Source organism: Ruditapes philippinarum, unplaced genomic scaffold, assembly GCF_026571515.1.
Source record: "Ruditapes philippinarum isolate M1 unplaced genomic scaffold, ASM2657151v2 ctg1584_1_1_1_1, whole genome shotgun sequence".
Taxonomy (NCBI): Eukaryota; Metazoa; Mollusca; class Bivalvia; order Venerida; family Veneridae; genus Ruditapes; species Ruditapes philippinarum.
Window position 1 is genome coordinate 35,777 of NW_026864517.1, and position 27,004 is coordinate 62,780.

A 27,004-nucleotide genomic window follows, 5' to 3' on the forward strand; every position below is an offset into this window, starting at 1 on the left:
GTGAAAGCTTTAAATCCTATCATATAAGGCCATACAATTTACAAATAAATAAATGAACACATTATTTATCTATTCCAATAATAATCAAAAGTTTATTCTATGACAAAAAGTACATATAGATGAAAGTTTTCTATCTTGAATAGAAATTCTCTATTCGACTTAAGGCTATTAATATATACACAGAGAATTTGCATCCAAAATGAAATTTATACAGAAACTTAACAATTTGTGAAACAATATCTGACAGTGAAAATGGGACAATGATGATGTCATTTCATTACAGTGATGTGATACTAATATGAGCCGCGTCACAACAAAACCAACATAATGGGTTTGCAACCAGCATGGATCCAGACCAGCCTGCGCAGTCTGATCAGGATCCATGCTGTTCGCTATCAGTTTCTCTACTTGTTATAGGGTTTGTAAGGGAACAGCATGGATCCTGATCAGAGTGCGCAGATGCGCAGGCTGGTCTGGATCCATGCTGGTCGCAAACCCGTTATGTTGGTTTTGTCGTGACGCGGCTCATATAATGATGATGACAACATAACAATGGTGATGTCCATTACAATAATTATGTTCCTGTTAGAAAAACAACAGCTTTTGTTTACAATGAAAACATTAATCTTATCAGTAAACCGTTAAAAATTGATGAACAAGAAATCCATTAACATTTTGTTTTAAAATTTAATGTAATGCTGTACAAGTTACCTCTGTCTACAAATGATAGGTTTTGTCCTGGCTTCCAAGACTTGTTTACATGTTTCAGTAATTTTATCTGAAGCGAGATCAATTTATTGACACACATAAAAACCCAAGCCTCTCTCCATCCCCCTAAAAAATTCAAATCCTCGGAGGCATTGCTGATGTTACTTAATACTAGATGTGTTTTGTTCCCATACATGATGTGAAAATCATCATCTGATTGCCATTTTGCTGACTTGAATTTAAAGCAAATGTTGGGATTTTTTTTATTGTTGTATCATTTCTGATAAAAAAAGTATAAATGCATCTTAACCAAAATAAACCACAGCATGTTTTCCCTATGAAAGCAAAAGGTAACAACCATTTATTTTGACATTATGGCCATGATGCTTTGGAGTAAGACAAGGTGACCATTCCTGGGAGTACAGTAATAGGAAAAGAAAGTGAAAGCTTAAAACACTTTACTGCCGGTACAACTTAAAACAAAAAACATTTTGTAACATATTGCTTCCCAATTCCACCTTGCAGTTTCAATTATCCTAAAAATGTCCAATGTCATCAATTTGTGGCCCAATATTTCCCAATTTCACCATTGTTATTTCAATGTGGTCTTAAACTTATTGCTCAAGCTACCAATGCACATACAATAAAATTCTTTGAGGAGAATATTAAGAGATTAGTAAAGTTGGCCTTATGATCAACTGTACTACAATAATAAGGTCAAATTTAAACTATTCTGTGTTTAACTGCAGCATTTATTATTTCAATATTAAATCCTGTACACATGTGCCACATATTTTTCACAGCAATATAGAAAGCCATATAAAAATTATACTATCTTACAGTAAAGCATGATTTATTAAAACATTAAAATACATTTTACCTGAAGACAATTGTTATCTTTATCAATTACAAAAAAAAATTCTGATATGTACAATACCTTCAAAAAGAAAAAAAAAAACAATCAAAAATATCCGTTGTTCCAAAGTTGTGAATAAAATGAATGATATTACAGGATGAATGAAAAATAAATATTAGAGCCTAATTTTTACATGATATTTGTACATGGTATTAACACCTTATTTACAGTAAAATGTTTTAAGTAAATGGTAGTAAAAATGGTTTCCATAGCAACATACTTGTTTCTATTCCATCAATGCCGTCCTCCTCTCATTATCTAATAATATTTCAGGCTTCTTTTTTATTTATCATGTCTGAAGAAATACTGAAGAAACTACAATTTTCAAAGGGGACTCTGTTGCGAAAAAGTTTTAAGGTCTTAAAAAATCTTAATGCCATTTAAACCAACAAAATTACTACCCCCCCCCCAAAATAAACCCCACTAATAAAATGCATGACAGATGAGTCAAAATTGTATTTACAGATTCACTTAAAACAAATACACTACACTGTCCAATGTCAGAAATATGGAACACATTATCAATATTCAAATATTCAACAACAAAATTTTAAATAATATTCAATATACAGGCACACCTTTTCAAAAATTAGTACAGCCACAACTCAAAACTACATCTACATCTCACAGACTAATCTAATAGAATACTTTATTCTAAAATCAGGTCCTGATCATCGACAACTTGGGTTTGCCTAATTTTTTACCAATGTCACTTTCACAAAACATATCCGTTTTGGTCATTTATTAAATTTGGACATTGTAGTTTGCTCCTTCTTTGATCAGGGAGACTTAAATACAAGCAGCGCAACTAAAATTCTGCTCTTATGTGAACCCATTATGTCTTCTTTCTCACAACTGTCCTTCCCTCTTAACTTTAAAATATTGCATTGCCATCCCAATTCAATGTGAAGCTCTCATGGATTATCACAAAACCATTTTATTCACACACGTTTCCACCTATAACCAAATTTATTATCAAAATCCATATTTTTATTCTTCTGTGTTTACTTAAACTTAGACAACCAGTTTTAACGTGATTCAGTCCTGGTCTTGGTCTGGACTTTCCTTATAGAACTGGACCTTATATTTGTAATATTTATAGTATGGAGATTTATCCGGGTTGTCAATTTCTTTTTTTGAGGTTTCACAGGGCCTATTGTCATCGGTCTCCCCCATCAACCACTTGTTACACTTTGTCTCCATCTCCTTTGTTACGTTTCCTGAAAATGTTTGTAAACTGATTTTGTAATATACAGTTAATTTATACATAAATTTTTGAGATATGAATTATTTAATCATTCAGACACTTAACAGGGGGTTCATTTAGGGATTTTACTTTTCACTGCACAAAAGGTAAAATACTTCAAACATCTAATTGCCTCTAGCAAAAACAGGTTTCCTGATATTTGAATTTCATACAAAATACCACTGTTGGGTCAAATCAAGCCTTACAAAAGGAAGCTATCCAGGTAGTTTGAAAAATAAAATGTCTATGTTCTACTCAGTGCAAGTTTTAGACAGAAATTATTCAGCAGGAGTTTGGGTATTCCTCAAATGTCAGAAATTATCCTAACAGTATTAACATGACCAAAAACTAAACTATTCACAAAGAGAGATGTATGGTAACAATGTAATCAGTGGGTACATAAAGTATGATACATGTGCTTACCTTTCCTCCATTTCTCCACCCATGAACTGAATTTGTTGTGAAGTTTCAAGGAAACTTTCTGATGAGACTGAAACAAAAAATAAACAATATTTACATATCACTAAACAAGAAATAATTAGTTCTAAAAAAGTAAAATCTTGTCCAACATTAATATATTAATAACAATGTCAAATACATCAGTATATGCAAACATTTTATCATAATATTATGAAAAATCTCTGAAATATTATTGGACAGATTTTGTTTGTTCAAATGCTTTTGTAAATTTCTAACACTACAAGTATAATTTTATATGTAAATTTTGCAGATTTCTGTGGTAATCATCGATATCAAGAACATGATATCATTCCGTTCAGTAACCTGTAAAGTACATTATTGTGAACAATTTCCATGTAAGAATATCACAGAAATATTTCAAAATCTATGTTTTAAATGACAGACACTGAAAACTGCACGTTGAGCTTAAAATTTAACTCTGATAACTTCAACACACAATTTTGCCAACGCAAGTACATGACTAAAAATTTGTTTTTTCTTTTTCTACTTTTTTAAATTTTAACACATTTTTTGATTTCTGCTAACATGACAAGTTTATAGAACTTTACAAATAACAAAATCATTAAACTACAATTCAACAATGGGCAAAAGATATTTTATCTTTTTATCCATATAGTTTGCTAATTGAATGTGTCCTGCTTCTAATAAGGAGCTTAAGGTTTCCAATCTCGAAGGAAGTAATTTAACAGCATAGTATCCAGTCAATTCTGACTGGTCTCAATACTGTCAATGTCTGGTGCAGTACTGATGCCATAGTGAAATCTATTATCATTGCAAACCAACTATATAACAGCTAAAATGTTAATATTTCAAAAATAAAGATGTCTCCAATCTAAAAGGAAGATAAGACTTACCTCTCTTGCACGTGTGTAAATGCCATTTCTTTTATAAAGATAATTCACGTTCACAACATAGCACCAGTTTTGAATGAGTTTGACGTTAAATTTACAGTCAGTATCTGTCTAAACGTCATCTGACTGCTTAACACCCTTTTTCTCCTTAACACCATCTCTAGCATTATTATTTTTTTGTATTTTCACTAGAATCTGTGTCATTTCTCGCCATCTTCTTTATCATCATTTTCAGTGTTTTTTCTCTTCATCAGATTTTTTCCCTGGCGAGTTTGTTCGCCACTTTTTTTTATCTTTGGGCTTCTGTCCAGTTCTTTAAGACTAGTCCAAGTGTATTCGGTACTTTGTGCAGTTTGTTCCTTATTCCTCTGTCTCCACTGACGCACATTCCTATATATAGAATCATTTATATTTTAATATAGCACTAACAACTTGCATTGTTATAGGAAGCCTCTATAGCCGAGTGGTTAAGCAATGTAAAACATGTTAATTATAAATGTAAATTAATCCTGATGACAGCATCAGTCTTCCTTTAACAATTTAAAATACTGTGAAATAAAATTATTTGGCTTGATTAAAATTTAGTAAATTAATATTTTGAGCTAATTTGCTCTTAAGACAATCTTAGCCAAATTTATCTGTTTCTGTTCTTTCAAAGATATAAAATATTTTGCTTTTTATTTTCCAAAGGAAAATTCTGCAAAACTTTTCTGATTCTACAGTAAAACTATTACAACTTGGTTCGGACCTTGGTAAGAACACAGGTTTTCTTGACAACACATCTTTTAATTCCTCTTCAACAGTTTCTCCGGTGTTGACATACTTCTCCACATACTCTGACCAACGTTCTACCTCCACCGGATCTTCTATATTCTCATGATCAGTGTCCAATAATTCCACTGTCAACTTACACTCCTTCTTAAACTGTAATTACATATCATTGAACTACACATTATTGAACATTAAAGGGTATTAAAGGGATATTCAGGCAAAATAATGACAAAAATATTAAAATGATCTTATGTACTCAAATCAATCTAAAAAGACTTTTCATGAAGTTTCAGTGTAAATTTTTGTTTAAATTCTATATATTTTGGGTTTGAAGCATAAATATATCTATATAATATATGTTGTACAAAATTTAGACGCCAGTAGAATCACCAAATAGTTTTTAAACAAGTCAAGTGACTTGAACAAACCCTTGAAGTTACAATAACAGATATTGTGGATATTGTATGATTGAAACAAGTCTAAGTCATTCATTTGACATGTTCTTTAACGTCAACAGAGTTCACTTTGACAACTATTGTGAAATGCTAGCGCTTTAACCTGACCCACGCGGGTCAAGTTAGGAAACCACCATTTTATTCTTGGAGTCCTTTTACTGTAGACAGTAAAAGGAATATATTCATTTTGAGGGCATTTACAGAATAATGAATGAAAAATTCAAAACTAAGAAATGAAAATTATGCCTGTGTCTCCCTTTAAGCTATAACTTAATGAAATAGTTTTAAAAGAATATCAATAACTAACATTAAAATTAAAATTGTTTCCATAATCTTATGGTTGTTTCTCAAAATTTAACACACATGAATATTGGACGTTAAAAGAATAAAATGTTAAAAAACATAAACATCACATGGATTCTTCAACATTTTATGGTAAGGTCTGTACGTACCACAATTACTTTAAAGCAGTTTTCCTCTGTCAACAGCTGTTCAGTACGTTTCTGGTATGTGTTTTCCATCAACTGTCTTCTGGGCTGGAAGGTAGCCGATAGCCGCCCCCTTTGTTGCCTTTTTATTGTTTTTCTTTTCTCTTCATAAAACATATCTGTTACCTGCTTGACACAGGTTGTTCGTTCGGATAGCAATATGCTCGCAACTGTGTGTACATAATAATCAACATTTAATATATTATGTATACAAGATATTTAAATATGATAAATGTATATGATATGTATAAATATGCTGATATCACAATGTCTTAGTAAGGCATGCTGAAGGGCATGAAAAACTCTGAGACATAGTTAATAAATTTCAACACTGAGAACAGTAATGTATCTGGAAACCACCAGCAAACATTATCAAGTCATACTAGAAGAAAGTATACTAAAAAAAATCCAATGTTTTAGAAACCATTTCAGGAGAGCAAAATCATTAATTTCCCAAACTGGCAATTTTAGTGCTAATTTTTCTCCAAATTCAAGAGGCCAAGGACTCTTCCAAATTATGTGAGAAAACCCACCGTTACTTTTTTTTCAAAATTACAAACTACCATGAGTAGATAAGTAGGTTTATAGTAAGAGCTCCTACCTGTCTTACAATATTCTGTACTAATTTGTCCATGGTAAATGCGATATAAGCATGAATGCCGTACATTTCTCTAAGCTGATCCTCGTATGACGAGCTCTCCAGGTTCCCGTCTAATACATTCTTTATCATATCAAGGAAATATGGGAAATACTCATCTGGTTCTATCTCACCTAGAAATAAAACATTATATTAATCTATATACTAAATAACTTATCTTTTTCTCTACACTACAATAGACATATGGGGCCTTATGCCCCTCAACAACAGCTAATATGTCAATAGGACAATGATACATCAACTTCACTTGCTGCTTACTGAAGCACATTAACTTACTTATGTATATTCAATAAAGGTCAGGTGTTATATTTAACTTTTTCACAATAAAGGATCAATTAATATTTCCTAATTAACAATATATAGAAATAGTATTATCCTGTCTGTACAATATTTCAAATTTACTTTTGTCAAGAAATCACTTGCATTAAATTTGGCTGTATGCTTTAAAGATAAATACATACAACCGGGGAAAAAAATCCTGCTGATAGGACTAAACACTTTTTTCAAATATTATAAATTAATTAATAAACATTGAACTTACTAGGAGCCTTCAATCTCAATGCCACAGCTGTAGATTCTTTCCTGTCCTTCCTACATAGAGCTTCTTCTTCAGCAACTTTTTGGGAATGACAGTAAATTGTGTGTAGACGCTCACATAATAACTGATGTAGTCGAAAGAACAGGTACCAGTTGTTGTTCACAAAGAACAGAGAATACAAATCATCCTGTAACATATCATAGAAATGTGAGAATCTTTATGACAATATGCAGGCCCTGCAATATGGCTAATGAAATATAAAGACCTTGAATCCAGTCATTCCAAACTCAAAACAAAGTTTAACGACAACTAAAACTATTCTACCTTCCAAATTTAAAAGACATTGGTCAATAAATAAACAATAAGTCGTGGTAAGTGTGTAAATCATGAAACCACTGGTACATGTAAAACCTAAGTAATCCAACCTGCCACTTTATGTTAAATGGTTCAACTAGTACATCCAGGGCCATAAAAAGGCGGAATTTAAAATCAGTTTCAACAATGGCATGCTGGGGACAATACGTATATTATATGTTCTTTTACTTACATCTGTCAAGTCGACTTCATCATCTTGTTCTTCCTTTATTTCTTTCTCTTCTTTCACTTCTTTCTTCACAATTTCATCAACATCCATCTGTTCTTCTTTCACTTCTACACTTTGTGTATCAGTTTTTTCAGAGTCAATTTTCTCTTGTTTCACATTTATTGTATTTGATGATTTACTGGTGTCGGACTTTTCATTATCAGATTTTTCTGTATTATCTTTTTCTTTATCTGTAACACCTTCACCATCATCAGATTCCATCTCATCTACAATAAAGAAACAAGATATGTTTTCAATAGGGGTCATCTACTTGCCAAGACCAATCCCCATACCAAGTTTGAAGTTTGTATGCCTAAGCATTCTTTATTTATTGATTGGAAATTATTTTTACCTACAAATCAATATGACCTTGACATGTGATCCATTGACCCCAAAATCAATAGGGGTCATCTATTGGTCATGAACAATCCCCATACCAAGTTTGAAGTTCCTAGGCCTAACCATTCTTTAGTTATTGATAGGAAACCATTTGGTCTACGGAGCGATCGACTGACAATGCAAAGCAAATATACCCCCACTTCTTTGAAGGGGGCATAATAATACACATACAGCACATATACCATACAGCACAGCTAATAGTTCAAGATTTTATTTGCATTATGCACACTATAAAGACAAACATGGGTATTTCTCAATTCTTTATAACCCATTCTACAGAAGAAATGTATTACCTAAGGAAAATGTATTTTAAAATAAGTGAATCAATTGACAAATTTTAATGCAATTTGTTAATTATATACAGTTAATCATTTTGAAAACAAAATTGTTACATATATATAACTGCTAAGATTTCATTCATCAATCATGTTCCTAAAATACTGTAGAAAAAGTTAATCTAGAATAAAGAACATGTTCCAATAGACAAAATAACTTTCTTTTTCTCCAATCACTGGAGATCACTTCAACAACTAGGGGCAAGCTGTTGTTTCTGTGAGCCAGAAACTTCACACTTATTGCTTAGTACTGGTTGGCTCCAGGAACAGATTCAAAAGAGATTCAATAAGCTTACAGCTTCTTAAACACAATCAGACTAAAATAGATATGTATAAAGTAACAAGGTTAAATTGTAAGGGAGCTAACTTACCATCATCTTTATCCATTTCATCATCACTGAGATCCTGACGTGCAGTGAAGAATAAATCAGGGATAAAATGTTTCAATAATACTTTAATTCTCTGTTTGTCATCTTTATGTATACCTGTAATAAGTTTGAAACAAAATTAGAAAACAGCAATGTAAAACATTTAATATCTGATACAAGCAGTGTTTTTCTAACACCATGATCCCCCTACTTTAATTGGACCTATTAATTAAATGGACACTTTTTAATAAAGAATAACTAGGAATTCAATTTTTCTCAAAAACAAATTTACCCAATAGTTACAATTTAGAACTGTTTCCAGTTTAACTAGTTTTGGGTCTTGTTCAGGTCAAATTTACAACATAAACTTTTTTTTTCTTTCCTTCTTTGACTAACCAATACTACTGCCATAATGATATGGAGGAACAGTATAACTACATTTATATTATAACCAAAGATCTAAAACTCATTAAGCTTACAGCTACATATGTGACTCAAATATCTGAAATCCTCATGCAACAAAATGGCTTAAGATGTACTATTCACTGTTAACTGTCTGTACATCTCCCCAAAACCCAACCCCCACCCGGTCAAGATAATAAGGTGATTATTAGTTTAGTAATGAATTTATTTTGTATATACTTGTTTGTCTTTTCATGTGATGTATGATCAATCCAGCAGCATCTTCAATGATAGATTTATCTTTGAACACAAAACTGAGATGTGGGGAACCAAAGTCAGGACCACCTTCCTGTAGCTGCTCTTGACGCTGCAATGAAATATATCACTGAATTATTATAGCATACTATATATTTACAAAGATTTTTCATCTTGTATCACAGATGCCTATAAATGGCCTCTTCCAAACTGAAATTTTCTTTAAAATCATTCAGTTTTCCCAAAAAATCTGAACTTACACCATCTGTTTTGCTTCCCAAATTAGCAGTTTTAATGATATTTTTTCCTAAAATCAAGAATCTAAGGTTTTTTTACCAATCAAGTGAGAAAAACCACTGATATGTTTGCATTTTAGGTACCCTACACTACAGGGTTTAACAAATATGAGCTGTGTCATGACAAAAACAACATAATGGGTTTGCGACCAGCATGGATCTAGATCAGCCTGCGCATCCGCGCAGTCTGATTAGGATCCATGCTGTTCGCTTACAAACCCTATAACAAGTAGAGAAACTGATAGCGAACAGCATGGATCCTGATCAGACTGCGCGGATGCGCAGGCTGGTATGGATCCATGCTGGTCGCAAACCCATTATGTTGGTTTTGTCGTGACACGGCTCTTATGTCAAATTCAAGAAATTGTCCAATTTAAAATATCTTACTGAGCATTAATATTCCTAGACAAACTGAAAATAAAACTTGGATTAAACCATTCTTAAATGAACTTCAAATGGTTTCTTTTCTTAATGCAATTACAATGTACATGCCACAATGTTTAATATTCAAAAAGGTATAGTTAAATTAGGATCTGTAAGTAAATCCATATTCCAAACACGACAGATCTTTAGCTACCCTGCGTGGAACATGTTGTTTCTTGCAAGTCTCCAAGTACTTACAAGTTTTGTCAACTACATAATCAAGCATATTAGTTAAGTTCAATTGTAAGGATTAAAATATTAAATATATGTTTACCTCATCATAGATGGTTTCTATCTCATTCAATAAGGCCTTAGATCGTATAGCTTTAATATCATTCTGTTTAAAGTTTATTCCCTGATGATCCAGTGACTTGAGATAATATTTTTCATTTTGTTCTCGCCAAATTCTGTTGAAATTTCTCTGAGCTTCCCGCCATTCCTCTTCTTTAGCTTTTAACCTGATCAAATAAAACATATTTAAATTATTAAACAAAGGGCAACAACTCATGGGAAATAAGCAGAAGTATCTAATGCCCAAAAATGAAATCAGTCAAATATGGAGAAATGAAACAAAGGGTATCAACTCCAGACTGAGAAATTTAACATGATGCAATATAAAATTAAATCAAATTAAGCATTTTGCAAAAATTGTAGATAAAACACTGGGTAACAACCAAAGTGGAAATTCTGACACACAAAACTAAAAATGATTAAATGAAGTTTGGGTTTACAACCATATTCATGCGTATTCTATTAATTTCCTCCTGTAATTCCAAACTGCTTTTTTGCTTCTTTACAGGGTTCCTGAACATATGACTTCAAACAATCCCATGAGCATAAACAGTTTTTGAAACAGAACATAATCATGTTTGTTTATACACTTAAATCTATATACTGAATTAGTAAACAGAACTATAGAAAAACTAAAATATTTAACTCAATACAAAAACAAGATGCATGTATTTAACTACAACCATTGCTCTAACTCAAACCATTGCAGAGCTCAAACTGTTCCATTCAATAAATAATAAGCATGATAAGTATCTCACATACCTCCTTAGAACTAATGGTACAGCCACAACTGGGTTCTTCTTTAAGCCATCAACAATATCTGGGGCTTTATCACCATATATTCTGTAAACATTAAAAATAGTCAAAAACTATATTATATTTAATGGATCAATAAGTTGCCTCTTTGGCCATACTTTAAAAACAACTTGCTTCTTTTCCATTAAAGGCCAATATTAGAATTGCAAAGGATATATTTTAAGCAGGCATTTAGCAGAATGAAAACTGTATAACAAAAGTTATTTTCAGCTTTGCATGATCAAAGAGAGTACTCATTTTTTAGTTATCTGCACACCTGCATGTTATTCACCAATCTAATTTTGAAATCATGAAAAAATATCTCATAAATTTTGAAGTTTTCATGAGATTTTTCTTCAAATTCTACAAAGACATGCAGTACATATTTGAAGACAAACCTTTGAATAGCTTTTCTATGTAGAACCTCTGATGTTCCCCCGAGACAGTTATCTAACTTAAATTTAGCTGCATCTTCTGGTGCCATCCTTGTTAACTTCTTCTGTACAGATTCCAACACTCTAATAGTAGACAAGTTGGTTTCTATGACAACATCAAGCTGAAAAAGAAAACAAGAGTAACCATCAAATATTAACATCAATAATGACCTGCGAGTATATGAGGAATAATTCAGCAAAATTGAGGGTCTTGGAAGGTGACCTATCATCATTAAGGTTTAAAATCAAAATCTTCAATGAAAGATGAAGGAGCACATAAAAATATTGTGTAAAATGATCAGTTTAAATGTACCTCTTTATTGAATACTAACATTCTTTGACACTTCAATTTTCACTTAAAGTAGTGAAAATGGGAACTTTAAAGGTGTCTCTTAGCAAAGGCTAAGCATAAATGAAGATGTAACAGGATTGCTTTAACTTTACCTGTACTTAATGAAAGCTACTTCCCCCTCCTCACTAACACTGACAGAAGCAAATTACGGCATCTTAATTATGATTTATTATTTTAATAATATCTGCAATATGTTCAAATGGTGATAACCAATATTACATACCTCAAACCGCTCATCTTCACACCTATAAATATGTTCTTCAAACTGTGTTTTCCGTGAGGTTACAAATGTTGAATCCTCTGACCAAGAAGGGAATGACACCCATGTGTCATTTAACACCTCTTTACACAGTGATGTTCTACCTGAACATTTCGGTTGAACGTACGTCTTGGGTAATGCCCGGTAACTTGCTCCATACTTCTTACATGTCGCATAGTCTGTTATAATAGATAAATCATCACACATGTATTTACATTCTATTTTTTTGTTTTGTTGGGTTTTATGTTGCACTAACACTGTATAGGTCATATGGTGACTACCAGCTTTACTGGTGGAGGAAGACCTCTGGTGCCCTTCTGTGCATTATTTCAGGCACAAAAGGTTCCATAAGCTAGTCGGATAGCTTCCTCACATGAATGAACCTAATGTCCCTGTCAGGATTCAAACCCACAGCGATGAGGGGCAAGTGATTTGAAGTCAACGACCTTAACCACTTAGCCATGGACACCTCATGTATTTACATTTTTTGTTAAATATACATGTAAGTCTTATGAAATATATTTGAGTAAGTATGTGAAAGCTCTTAAGATTCTTAAAGATATTGCTATTCATAGTATCCTTTTCAATTATAATCAACATCAGACAATGCAGGTTTTACATTTTAATCTGAAGCAACAAATGTGCTTACTAAAAACAACCAATTTGGCCAGGGGTATATGGGGATATTTTAATCTACTGGTTTAAATTCAACCAATTTTAACAGCATTTTAACTGATGATAGGGAACTGATCTGTTAATAATGAAAACCCTGCAATGTTGCCACTCTCTGACACAGGCTTGACAGAAAAAAATATATCTTCAGCATAATTTTTACTGAACTTTACTCTAAAACTACTGAAGCATTACAGAACTTACCAATTTCCATAGCAAGTTCTCCACTGATTCTCTCCTTGCCAGTAGCACCTTGAGGCACTGACTCCACTGAGCCACCTGATTCCTTATATCCTAGGAAATCTTTAAACCATTTAAACAACTCTGGGAACTTCCTGATATAGAAAATGAGAAATGCGTTACACAAAACATGATTTTATTGTTGTCAATATGGAAAGTCATGGTGCAAGTTGCAAAAGTTAATGTACCAATTAACTCGATATGTATGAATAAAATACAATTATCTACATAAACAGATGAATTCAAGAAGCTTCTTTTCCCAAATCCAGAGGTTAAAAGTTCCAAAATAGTTTTATTTTCACAAACAAAAAAGCCACTGGTATTGATAGCGTTCAAAGACCCCAAATGACAAGTTACAATACCCAGTTTCTTACCATTTATTTCAATATGTCATTGATATACCTGATATAGGTGGCACACGTCACTTACCCTAAGAATGTTTGTACCAGCTGTACAAGCTCAGATCTAGAAATCACTTCTTGATTAAACAATACCAAACAACGTAGAAAATTCTCATAAACTTCTTGATGTCGTAATGCTTTCCTCACCTACAATATATAAACACATTGCTCTTAATATGTTACTTGACTTCTTTGCTCTTAATATGTTACTTGATTTCTTTGGTAAAAAGACAACAGTTACATAAAACTCATGTTAAATATGAATGATTTAGATGTCATCAACCAATGTGAAGTCAATGGGTGACAAAACATGACTTAGTTGCTTTTCTGACTAAGTACAAACAGTGTGACCCAAACCATGCATTTGTTGTTTTCCTGTTTCTTTGTTGGTCGAGCTTTGAGTCACATTGGCATTTTTATAGTCATATGGCCACTATCAAGCTTTTCTGGTGAAGACAGACCTCGTGTGCCCACCATGTTTTCCATCTAATTAAACTCTACTACATTAAATGGTTAAAGAAATGCATTGGTGACAGTTAGTATATCTTATGAAAAATATATCTGAATTTATAATACATCACCATATTTCTACATATTTTGATTGGTTACATGTTTTACAGCTAGTAAAAACCTAAGATCTGTGTTGTACCCTTTCATAATGACATTAAAGTAAACAAAAGTGTGGAGATATCCTGCCTTAAAGAAGAAAACAAAGATATAAAATTTACCTTGTCAAAGAAAGCATATTCATTTAGTGTTCCCCATTTACCAGCCTCTGCCAGAGAAACATCCTTTAATGTTCCCATTCTTGGCTTCTGTAATATTAAATGATATACATTACATTTTTGCACAGGTATATTTAATAATTATAAAATTCAGTGGTCTCCTGAACCTGTTGAGCCAACAGTATAGAACCTTAATAGGCTGGCCTGACAACACTTGTGGCAAAGATGTTAAGTTTTGGTCTCAGCATGGTGAAATTACGAAAAGTTTTGCCTTTCTACTCTACTATATAGGAAGGTAATATAAACCAATAAGTAACATTTTGTTAATTTCACCATTAATGCTTTATTTCTAATTTTGTTTTTTCCTTCCAAACTAAAAACACCTAGTAGAATGGCGACTTTCCAGCACTAATGGGCACCTAAGTTGAACCCCTGATGTTCCATAAGCTTACTGGACAGCTTCTTCACATAAAAGAATCTAAAGTCACAGTAGGAATTTGATTGTTTGAGTGACAAGTGGTTTATAATTGAAATACTTAACCTACCAGCCATAGACAACCATTACTATTACACTTAAGGGGAGGGATTATTTCTCCTTGAATGAAGAAATTTCTGTAACCTTTGTGCAGAACATTTTAAAGAGTTTTGTTCGAGTCATAGATACCAGTTCGCAACGGTAAATTTAAATTAAATGTATGTTATATAAAATTCACAAAAATTCAGTTTTACCTTGATGATAGGCTGTTGAGCACTAGAGGATATTGACCTTCGTAACTGATTTGCAGCCTTCGCAGTTTGACTCTTGTTAGGAAACCCAGGCTTCTTTACTGTAGACGAATGGTCATTCCGTACACCCAAAACTGAGTCAGCACCAAACAGGGACTGAAAGTTAAAGAAAGTTTGTTTTTATTCCAATCATTTTGGTCAAAAAAGAAATGTTACATTTTATACAAAGGCTTATACATAGACACTTTAAGTTAAAACATTAGCTTATACGTAGACATTTTAGTTAAAACATTATTTAGGTCACATCTCGTCTTAAAACATTTTTTGGACTAAAATTATACCAGTCATATTGGAAACAACTGAACAATAACACAGCTAAAAATGTTTTAACACCAGAAATACCTTTTTTTCTCCACAATTTTTAAACATTTAGGTAAGAAAACAGAATATATCAGGAATTTTTTTTATGTTTGAAAAAAATACTACTCATATAATAAAAACTTATTTTGTATAAATCTAAAAGATACACATTACTGTCATGAGACTTTTGTTGTGTACTGAGGTAATCTAATAAGTGTATAATACATACACTAACATAACCCTGGTATGACGATGAACCATTTGCATCAGGGAGAAACTGTCCAAATTCTGCTAACAGATCTTCCTGGTTCTGGAAAAGCTTGGCAACCTGAGCATAAACTTCTGCTTCAGTGAGAGGCTTGTGTCCCGGAGGACAAACGGTCGCCTGAAATGGGAAATGTGGAACCACCTACAAAATTAACTAACTGAACTTGACCCTATTGTGAAGTACATGTTTAGAGTAATACATCTTTAAAAATTCATATAATTATGTTTACACTGACAATTCCAGAACAAAGAGAATCAAAAGCTCAAGTTATTAGTCCTTTAGTATTTCTCCTGGTTTGTGTTTTCACCAATTATACAAGCTAAGTATTATTGGGAAGAAATCTTGGTTCATCCAATTTATCAATTCATGAATGAAATTTCGTTAATTGTTAAATCTCAAGTCATGAAAACAACAAGACTGGCAATTTGTAATGATTACTTAATGGATAACTCTTAAACAGGAGAAGTGAGTATTTGAGTATTTGCTAAAAAGTTGGTCTCAACATATAAGACAGATCTAATATTTACCAGGCCTCCTTCTTTTATAGTTCTTTGTTCCTTCTGGTATGTATGCAGTATCTCCAGAAATGCTTTGTATATCTCTGGCTGACCTTGGAAACGATTCTGGCAATAAAAAAATAAAAACTGACTTTTGTGTGTGTCTTTTTTTATTTTTTTTAACATCTTTTGTATGTATGATACTACACCCAAACATTTTAACAATCACTTTTCAATTACATAACTTTATTTACTGATGGCCTACAGAAGTTCCTTTGCACATAATTATTTTCTTTAACAGAACAATACTAAATTGATTATTTCTTATATATTAAAGAATGGACTTCTATGTTCAAAGCGATATTACACAATTTTAACAGAATAATGGCTTAATGATTAATGTACTGACTTGTCAGTCAATGTGTTGCCTTACCTTTATTTTGTTCACATAGTTTATTGCATGATTGAACTCAACTGGTTGCTGGCCAGGCTGGTTACTATTTTGAGCCCCATGACTACTTATACCCGAGTCGGGGCCCGGCCTTGGTGACTGGTGATAGGTGTGCGGAGACTGGTGTGTGTTGTTAGCGGCAGTATTGGTCACATGACTTTGAATGGGCTTTTGCTGAAATACAATATTGGAACTAAATAAATATTCACCAATTGTTGGTAGAATTAGGATTCTTCTACTGCTCAAGGCTTTTAATAGTATCATGCCTGTAATGACAGTATTTATGCAGAGGTAACAAAAAATCTCAGGAAGGTTTGGGTCATATGTTTTTAAGTCTCCAGTCAAGTGTCAATTTAGAAATAGAAAATTGAATATCCCAACACATAAAAGAAGAACCTTTGATGATTACATCTCATATTATGTTTACCAGCAATGAAACTCTATTTTCCACATTCAATGAAGGAAACCTTGTTAATACTGACAGTTTCAGTGTAAATATTTTTGTACTTGTAAATTTCACCTTAAAGGCAATTGTGTTATGCCTAGTATCTGAAAAAAAAAATCCAACTCACAACAAATCTGATGTCTTGAAAATAAAGCAACCTTTATCAGAAAATGAAAATCACTGCCAAATTCAGAAGGAAAACAGATTCCTTCTACATGTATCTATGCCCTTGACCCTACAACCTCAAACAAGACAATTACATACAGTACCTTATCTATACTCAACTTTAAACATCAGTCATAAGAAACATTACAATGCCATTATATAGGCACTGAAAAAATTTAAAGAGGGGAAATATGGTTTCAGTATTAACATTCCACATAGTGATATTACTTACATTATGTTGTTGTGAGTTAGCTGCAGCTTGTGCCATCTGATTCAAGGTAGAGATTGACACAGTTTGTTGACCCGGTTGATGGACGTTAATCTCATTTGCCTGGACTTCTATCTTATAGCCTGGTGGCAGAAACGTGTTAAACCCAACAATTAGCTCTGGATGACCTTTGAACAAGTTGGAGACCCTATTGATCACGCCTGGTGTATCGATACTGTAGGATTAAAGCAAACACTGTTAAAGTATGTTTAAAGAACAAGGTAGCAAATCAATATTGGCCTTTCTACATATAATTAGTATTGCTGGATTCTCAAAAAAATTACATGACAATCAGACATTCACATTTTCGTAAATTGGGCTTTTATACTGCACTGAGCATATGTCATATGGTGGAATAATGTACCCTCCTATATTATTACAGACACCCATAAAGAACACCTTGGGCTGTCATTGTATAATGCCACATCACTATCTTTGATAGTCAACTGTCAATTCTTACTTTCATTCACAATTTAGAATAAAGATACCATTTCTACCCATCTTGTGAACATATTTTTTTTCTATTTTGTGACAAGATGAAAGTCACTTCTCTCTATCACTTGGCTAACTTCAACATTAAATTTAATGTCCATTAAGAAATAATAACAAGAAAACATACTTTCATTTAGTATGATTTCTGATGAATAAAACAAGCATGCAATTGCATAACACCATGATAACAGTCTATAACATGTATTGTATTTAAATGGTATTCAGGAACCTTCACTAGTAACATTTTTGAAACAAAGAAATAGGGGTGTGGATCGTCGGATAAGTGACGATCCGATCCGAACCATGATTCAGCACTTACGATTCACAAATCGAACCACAAATCTTTTGTTATCAAGACACCCATAAAAACATGTACATTAGTTATAAAAACATGTTTATTTTAAAAAAAATAACAATACTTACCATTAAACATATAAAATATAAACTAGGTTCATGTTTTTTTTATTCTTTGGATGAGTATTTTTTTTAAACCAATAACTTCCTAGCTCAGCATTATGGTTCATGGTCTTTAACCGGCAAATTGTATTTAGGTAAACTTCATATAATTTATACTCAAATCGTATTTTTCTCGATTTTATGAGTGTGAGAAACAGTGAATGTATATAAAAAAAATTAGATCGCGATCCACGACCTCTGGGCTTACGAATATTCAAACTCGATTTTTCACTTTGATTCGTGATTATCCGAGTACTCGGATACTCGCCCCAGCCCTACAAAGAAACATTTGATATTTTTGTTTTTCTAATTCATTTTTTAAACTTAAATTGTCCTGTTACAAAAATATATGATTTCAAACGTTAGTAAAGTAATATTTAAGATTATCAAGTTATTGTAACATTCAAGGGCTGGATGCTTTTCTCCAGACTGAAATAAGAAACTTACGTCTGAGATTTGAACTCCTTCATGATATCTAGAAAATCATTATACACCTGGGGCTGATTTCCAAACTGAAGCTTCACTTGATCCAGGTAAGACAACGCATCTTCAACCTTTAACCTCTGAAACTGCTGCTGCTGACCTTGAACTTGTGCTGCATGAACCTAAAGGTAAAATAAATCAAGTTTTAACACTAATATATTAAAATTGTGATACAGTCTTGCTTAAAGGGACTCCACAGTCATCTTGCTTAAAGGGAATCCGATGTCAAAGGCTTTTTGACATGACGGGACTGGAAATATTTTCCTGATAATTTAGACCAAAAACTTGTGTGCAAATTTTCAGATCATTTCCTTACCCTGTTTATCCAGAATAAAATTTTAATTGTGCAAAATAACCAAAAGGAAACAGCGTTACAAAGCTTTTCACAGAAATTGGGCTAAGAATCACACAAAATAAAACAATATTCCATTTATTTCTGTGAATGTTTTCCATCATTATCCTTTGCCAATTTCCCATTTTAAGCATTTCACTTTAACTATTTAAGAATTCCATATTTTATGTTTTTAGGCTTTCTGACCTTAGTGGAGTTTATTTATTAAATTAATAAGTTCATACATCAGTCAATTACATAATGATTACTGAATTTAAACTGATACATGACAGCAATTACGGAGTATATTACCTGAGATGGTGGAGGATGCCCAGCAGAAAGGTGAGCCCCAGGACCTCCAGGTGGTCCCCCAGTGATAGCTGATGGCAACTGTATGGGTGAAGCATGCTGATGACCTGGTTGACCTCCACTAAAACAAAAAATATAAAATATTACATCAACTAAAATGAAATGCAATCTCACACTCATTTCATGAAGAATAAACTGTGCTGATTTTAGGACTTTAAATATTAAACAAAAGAAAATTTTAATGTTTTGATAATTTTCAACAAGGGCAACATTGTAGCAAAATATGCCCATCACAAAAGCTTTTGACATAGATGTATTATAGATATGCATATAGGAGATATGCTCTGGCCAATATCTGGATATTCTATCATCTGCAGTGATCTTTACCTTGCAAATATTTACATTAATAACATACAGTCCAACCCCGTTTATTCGAAGTGCCTGGGACTGAATATTTACTTCGAATAATCGATGGGTTCGAATAATCGAAATCCGAATATTGTGATAGACGAAAACTACTCCACTTTGACCAATCGTAGCAGAACTACCGTTTACAACACACTTACTTCCTGTAATCAATTGAGAAAAATAAATATTAAAGAAAAGATACATACAAATTATTGAATTGACATTGAAGACATAAATACTTGCATTTTATTCTACATTATGTATCGTTTCGCGCAAAGCCTTGATAATGGCCGTGTTGTCACTACGGTATTTACAGCTATACTGGTATTTTCGATTAGGAAAAAGGCTCTCGTGTAGCGTTACAATTAATATAAAAATGTTTTGGATGTTTTGACAAATTTACATAAACGTTATGTATGAAAATTATTGCTGTCATCTTCAAGCAATAACGGTAACAAAATCGGACACGGTGCATTACTTTTCATTTTTGGTAATTTAAGTTGATTAAAGAACACAAAGAGTTATTATCATGATTGTCTAAATACACGCATGACTGTTGATGTTTTTCACAAGTCGGCCGGTCAGCGAGTGGATCTGCGCCAATTTGTCTGGCTAAGCTGGCTTCGAATAATAGGTGTGAAATTCTTTCATAATTGTATAATCGGGAACGAAATATTACTTCAAAAAATAGGAGGTATTCGGATAATGCATTTCGAATAATACGCTCGTATTTATATTGATTTATATAGAGATAAAAACGGGACCGCTGATCTACTTCGGATAATGCCGGGTATTCGAATAAAGGGTTGTCGAATAACCGGGGTCGGACTGTATATCACACTTGTAGTCGTGATAGTTATCATTTGTGTTACAATCCATCAATAAATGATGACTAAATGATCCCCTTACAAAAACTTTGGCCTCTCTATGTGAACTTGATTTAGGTAGCAAGGGGCCTTGATTATGTGCGCAATAAACCTCACAATAATGAACATTTGTGCCAAATTATATTGAAATCCTTCTATGCATGTAGAAGTTTTGCTCTGGACAAGGTTTTTTCAATGACCTCTAAGTGTGACCTTGACCTTTGACCTAGAGATCTTGTTCATGTGCCCAACACAGCTCCTCATAGTGGTGAACATTTCTATGATGTTTAATCAAAATTCCTCAATGGGTGTAGGAGATATGCTCAAGACAAAATTTGGATGCCGCCAGGAGGGAAACTATAATACAACCTGTTTTTTCAAACAGGCGTATAAAAAGTCAGAGTGCATATTTATGATAGCCATAAATTGTTTACCTGATTGCAACTACTGTTTAGGAATATATCTTAGTTTAGCTAACTTATCTTATTTTCTTTGTTTTTGTTCAGTACATTCTTGTCCAGTTGAACCATCGATCAATATTTGGTTGTGAATATTTTTTTAATCATTTCCCAATACATTTTAGCAAGTTTGACTTTATGGTAATTGTTTACACATCTGTATGTATGCAGCTTTTAGCAAAAGACATTCATGTAAACAATGTGACTAACAACATTTTGTCCCTTTCTATGGGCAAAGAGCTACATGTGTTGTTATATTATGGTCAGCAAAATACAAGTACCGTGGAAATTGCTTGTTCAGTTACTTACGGAAAGTTTTGAAGTGGAAACTGAATTCCCCCTGACATGGTTTCAGCGCCCTCAAACCTTTGTGCAGCACTAACTGGAGCCCCAATCAAACGCCCTGCTGCTCCAACTGGAAATGTAGGAGTTCCCTCCCCTTGTGCTACTCTCCTGACTGTTTCTTCTATATGTGGACGCTGCATTCTATTACATCATGACCCAAGAAAATTTAAAACCTAAAAAATATAAATGTGAAAAAATATTAAATGCAGGTAATGGACAAATAAATATGGTAAAATGGAATATTAATGAATTGGTTTAGAAAGTAACTGCTGATCAAGAGCTGACAGATAAGTCAGTACAATAAAAGCCATTCATTATCTTTTAAAATTTAAAGGGGGATAATTCAATCAAAATTACTTCTTAAAAGTTTCCTGTCAGCAAAAAGATCTGATATGTAACTTCGTTTGAAACAGGTTTAAAGATGCAGGGATTTTTTTGCCTTATTTTATAGCCGATATTCGGTCATATTCCCAATTGAAAATAGTGTATTATTTTCCCAATCCACAGGAAAAAATTCCCAATTGAAAGTTACAAAATAAAAATATTGAATAACAAATTCTAAAATCTTGGAAAATAAGGGCTTCTTCACTGTTATGGTGTTTAAAAGTTTGAAGATGCCTTCCTAGACAGTTATTCTTTGCATTCATTTAATTTGTAAATTAATTACTGCAAAATTTAAGTCATGCAATTTTTTCCAATTTTTAACAAAACATTGCTAAAATTCCCAATTCATGGGTACTGGTTGGGGGCCACCAAAACCGGACAACCACCAAACCCGGACCAACCCCAAAAATGCTTACTTTAGTATTTTCTTTGTTCAGTGGTTGTCAGTCACTTTTTTATCAACAATGCATGCATGTTTCTTCTAAAATTAAGTAAATAAATTTATTTCAACCTCTGTAAATGGTAATATTTTAATGTCTATTTCAAGAATGTTGACATAGAAATTTGGGGGTCAAGAAAGCAATGTCTGATCTCATATACCAGCTATAATCATTTGCAGAGTAAACAATAGAATATCCAAAACTTCAGCATTTGTTGCTGAAATATTGTATAACATGTTAAATATAAAAAATTAAAACATCCAAGCTTTTATCTGAATTAAATCACATCATGTACATATCTGTCCGGACACATGGTACTGTAATGTAGACAATTTAGGTAATGCTTATACCCTCCTTGTCGAGCCTCAGATATAAGTGTCAATGCAATCAGAAATAAACAAACTGGTTTCTTAGTTAGGAAAAGAACCTAGCTGAACTGTGTAAATTTTTTAGGTCTCTAGGTTAAAAATTATGAAATCTGTACGGAAAAATGTTAAAAAAGTGTCCGGTTGATGGTCTCCGACCAGTATGGGTCATGTTCCCAAAATCCTGCAAAAAAACCCTGAGATGAGGACCAGTCTGGCTATAGTCGGAGCCATTGGGTAATATAATGGTTACCATATTCAAAGCCCAACGCATTTGAATACGGCAAAGCTCTGGAGCCAATTTTGAATTTGTTGAAATATTTTGTAAATGGAGTGAAACAGTGATTATTGATAATCTTGATGTTTTTTCGCCTGTAGCGTTGTTTATATTGATGTTGAAGTTTAAAATTGACCATCTTCAGTGTTCGAAATTAGCAGTAATCTGATAGCCCATGACTACTAAATTTCTCCTCGGGCTACCAACTTTTTACAGTAACAAGCCCGACCAGGCTACTGTATTTTCAGAGGCACTATAAACAACTGTTTTGAACAAATGAATCGTGCTAGTGAAATGTCTTTTGGTATTGTGAATTTTCAAATCTGGTAGTCCGACCAGCCTAGTGGATTCAAATCCTAATTTCTATCACTGCATCATTGTGAAGAATAACATCTTCTGCGTCGATGGACAAAAGGATTATGTGAAAATATTGGAAATGAAATAAAATTAATGGTGATTTTGACGGAAGGTGTGCGAATTTCTTCAGGCAAACATATTTATCTTGTGTATTATTATAGACTTTGAAATATGATTTTTATTTCAAAACGGCCTATATTAAGTTGTTTTATTTTTATATATAATCAGCACATGTGCTGGGATAGACAAATATACATTTTATTTGGATTTTAAAGGTGTTTTGAGCTCCACACCCCAAGTGTCTGTGCAAAAACTAGCTAAAGAGACTTCAGAGAACAGGTTTTATAATACTGCTAGTGCTACACCTGTTCCCTGAAGCCAATCCTGTATCGAAAGTCAACCAGAACTATGACATATTTATGTCATGCTGTTATTCAATAAATTTGCGTTATCTGGACAAAACCTATTTTAACTTCGGTAGTTAGATATATTTTGTACACTTCAGTCTATATTTTTGAAGAAAGAAGGTTAGATTGATGAAATATTCAAATAATGCCTAAAGTTAACATTTCATATAAATCGTCGCCATTGCTGCCCTAATCATCATTGAAAGAATTTTGGTTTGGATGACATTTGCATGACCTGTGACCCAAATGCTATTTTTAATTGTAAACATGGCTTTGCAATTATGAATAACGATGTATTTATTCAATAACAGACATTGTACCAAAAACATGTTAGATTCATATTGTTTTGAGTGATGATTCAGGATTATTTAAAATCATACAGTATTAAAAATAGTGTATGGTCCATTACTCAAAATAGATCTATGCTAAAATTTTCAAATCTTGGAAGTCCCGCGAGATTTCATTTGAAAGCAGAATCCATATTGATAAACAATCTCTACATATTTCCCTGTACACGATGTCATTGAAGTTTCATTTAAGAAAAAAACATGAATTGATTAAAAACGATTTGGTTATCACATAGAAATTTTTATTTGACCCAAATTTGATTTATAAGAGTGATTTTTATAGGGTTTTATGTAATGCACACGGACTGCCAAATTTCTGGTAGCCTTTGCAAATAGGGTTGACCCATAACTTTACTGTCGCACAACGTCAAAATAAAAGCGACATATAGTTATGCAGAACTATGCAAAAACTTGCTATCAATGCCAGTGTATTTTTTCTCTTTTGGGGGAAGGGGGTCGTGCCCTTTGGAGGGGGAAAAATGCAATAGGAGGGGGAATTTTATTCCTTCACAATTGAGGAGAAACGAAAACGAATCCGGTGCATATGTGACATTATTTTCTTTTCGGTAGAAAATGGGAGCTGTTCTTGCAACACAAGTTTAAAATAAGTCCTTTTTGTTTAATATATGGATCTAAAATATCGACAGCAGAATTTAAATGTCGCATGTTAAACTTGTTGGGATGCCAGCCCTTACAAGTTCCTACCTGGGAATGATTTGTACACAACCTTACTAAACAGTAAGTCTTACAAGCATAAAATAAAACATTTTTTTGGGGAGTTAGTTGCCAAAAATGATATTCATTGCAGGCAAATTTGGGCTTCTGCATGGGGGAAAATTTTGGCTTTCAGGAGGGAAAAAACATATGGGGAATATTGCTGAATATTTTGGTGGAAAGCAATTGTTTAATGTTCTGTAACACAAATTATAAAATTAGTGTTCTGTCCATCAACACATTGCAATTCTTTTAATTATGTCAAAGTCTTGTTAGATTTTTAGACAGAAAACAACATCAAATTAAATTCTATGTAAACTAGATTTTCCTACTCAGGCTACTGGGAATGGGATGCCAACAACATATAAAAATAAGTAATTACCTCCAACTTTAATGCGTCTGTGATGTGGTCTGTGATGTGCTTAACGCAATTATATGCGAGATATTAAGTATTTAAATGTTTACACAGTAACAATAATATCTGAAATATAAAGCTTTTGAATAGAAAAATAATTTGAAACATTGTGCACAAATGGCTGTTTCAACTTTCGTTCTTACCGAATGTAGCACATATAATGCAGGGGTGATATTTCAAATACACGTCAAATAACTCGAGAAATGATTCTGAAACATGGAACTTAACGTTTGGTTAAACATTGATTGGTTTTCAAAAACATGTTTTGAGTGTTTTCCAAAATTAACAAGTGCTGTAAACTATACAACAATTAGCCGCGAGTTGTCAAACAAAAATCATGCGCGTGTGTATTGTAAGCCACACCCCTATCACATACGCAATAGAATCGTCCATTTTATGCAAGTATGTCGCACTGGTTCCCGCTAAATTTCTGAAAAATTCTAGCAAGTTACTCGAAAAAATGAAGAACTAGTAAATAAATTTGACTGTGAAAAATGATTGTTGCTTAAATGAGGAATCTTAGGGCCACAAACGACGAAATTTTAATCATTCAATTACAGAATTCTGAACAATATTTCAAGATCGGTTTTCCTAGTGACACACGGCATAAACACAGCGTCTACACACTGTGTATTCCGTGTGTTTTTATTCAAATTATTGCCGATTAAGGCGTCTGAGATCACGTAGAACATTCTAAAGGACAGCAATTGAAAGCATAATTATAAGAAAATCTTTTACTTTCATCTTTGTAGCAGTTACCAGGAAATCAACAGAAAAAATTGGTTTTATTATTCAAAATTAACTTTGTTGACAACTGAGGGATTCCCTTTCGACAGCTTAAACTGTAAACATTCAACATATATGTACAATAATATATGTACACCATAAATATCGTGCTTAATATAATACATTTCATTTATAATGTTGATATTGAATTACTTACAGATATATATTCCAAGATGACGAAGATATTTATGGATATTCCAACAAACCTCGGTTCAAAACATCAAAATGGGGTTTGCCCTTTGACATTTATGACGTCATAAAAATAGACCAATCCAATATTCAACCTCGTTTTGAAATGCTGCTCTATGCAAATTAATAAATAGACGGTGCGTTAGTCACACGGTTAGAACAGCAAAGGTAACTAGACACTAAATCACAGCACTCAAAGTTGTGCTCAAGACGCTAATATTCGTGTAAATTCGATTGTGAATTTAGTTCGAAATAAAGGTAAAATCAAAGCGTGAATTATCAACAAGCATCATAGTTATGGAGGGCGTTCGTTGCCAAAATTCCAGACATATAAAGTGATCATTTTGAAATGCAAACGTGCATGTCTAGCATTTTTTATTGTATTCGTGCACAGCAAATAATATGCCTCTTAATCCAATCTTTTAATTGAAGGCACCCGCTTTTAAATAACAAGTTTACATGTAGATCTTAATAAGTGACTTAACATGAAAAACAGCAATAAATTTACAAGTTCGTATCTTCCATTGCAATTGCACACTTATCATGCTATATATATATATATATATATATATATCTAACCGTATCTGAGATGAATAAATGAAATACAGAAAAAAAGAGTTTAAGAAAACGTGTTTCCAGTTGTAGAACTGCATC

The 27,004-nt window shown here is 32.8% G+C and overlaps 1 protein-coding gene across 1 annotated transcript; it reads right to left on the bottom strand.

Moving 5' to 3' along the window:
• Positions 1–2,609: 2,609 nt before the first annotated feature.
• On the bottom strand, positions 2,610–26,462 carry LOC132725866 (paired amphipathic helix protein Sin3a-like). Its single transcript, XM_060711051.1, is given in 28 exon segments — positions 2,610–2,844; positions 3,294–3,360; positions 4,205–4,323; positions 4,485–4,591; positions 4,950–5,125; positions 5,880–6,041; positions 6,219–6,232; positions 6,495–6,686; positions 7,115–7,298; positions 7,659–7,921; positions 8,800–8,913; positions 9,439–9,565; positions 10,447–10,630; positions 11,226–11,306; positions 11,657–11,814; positions 12,268–12,482; positions 13,180–13,310; positions 13,645–13,763; positions 14,345–14,431; positions 15,071–15,223; positions 15,657–15,812; positions 16,223–16,318; positions 16,626–16,817; positions 17,486–17,696; positions 18,917–19,074; positions 19,596–19,713; positions 21,634–21,842; positions 26,319–26,462. Coding segments are annotated over 27 exon segments (3,942 nt in total). The 5' UTR covers positions 21,810–21,842; positions 26,319–26,462; the 3' UTR covers positions 2,610–2,662.
• Between the last annotated feature and the right edge of the window lie 542 nt (positions 26,463–27,004).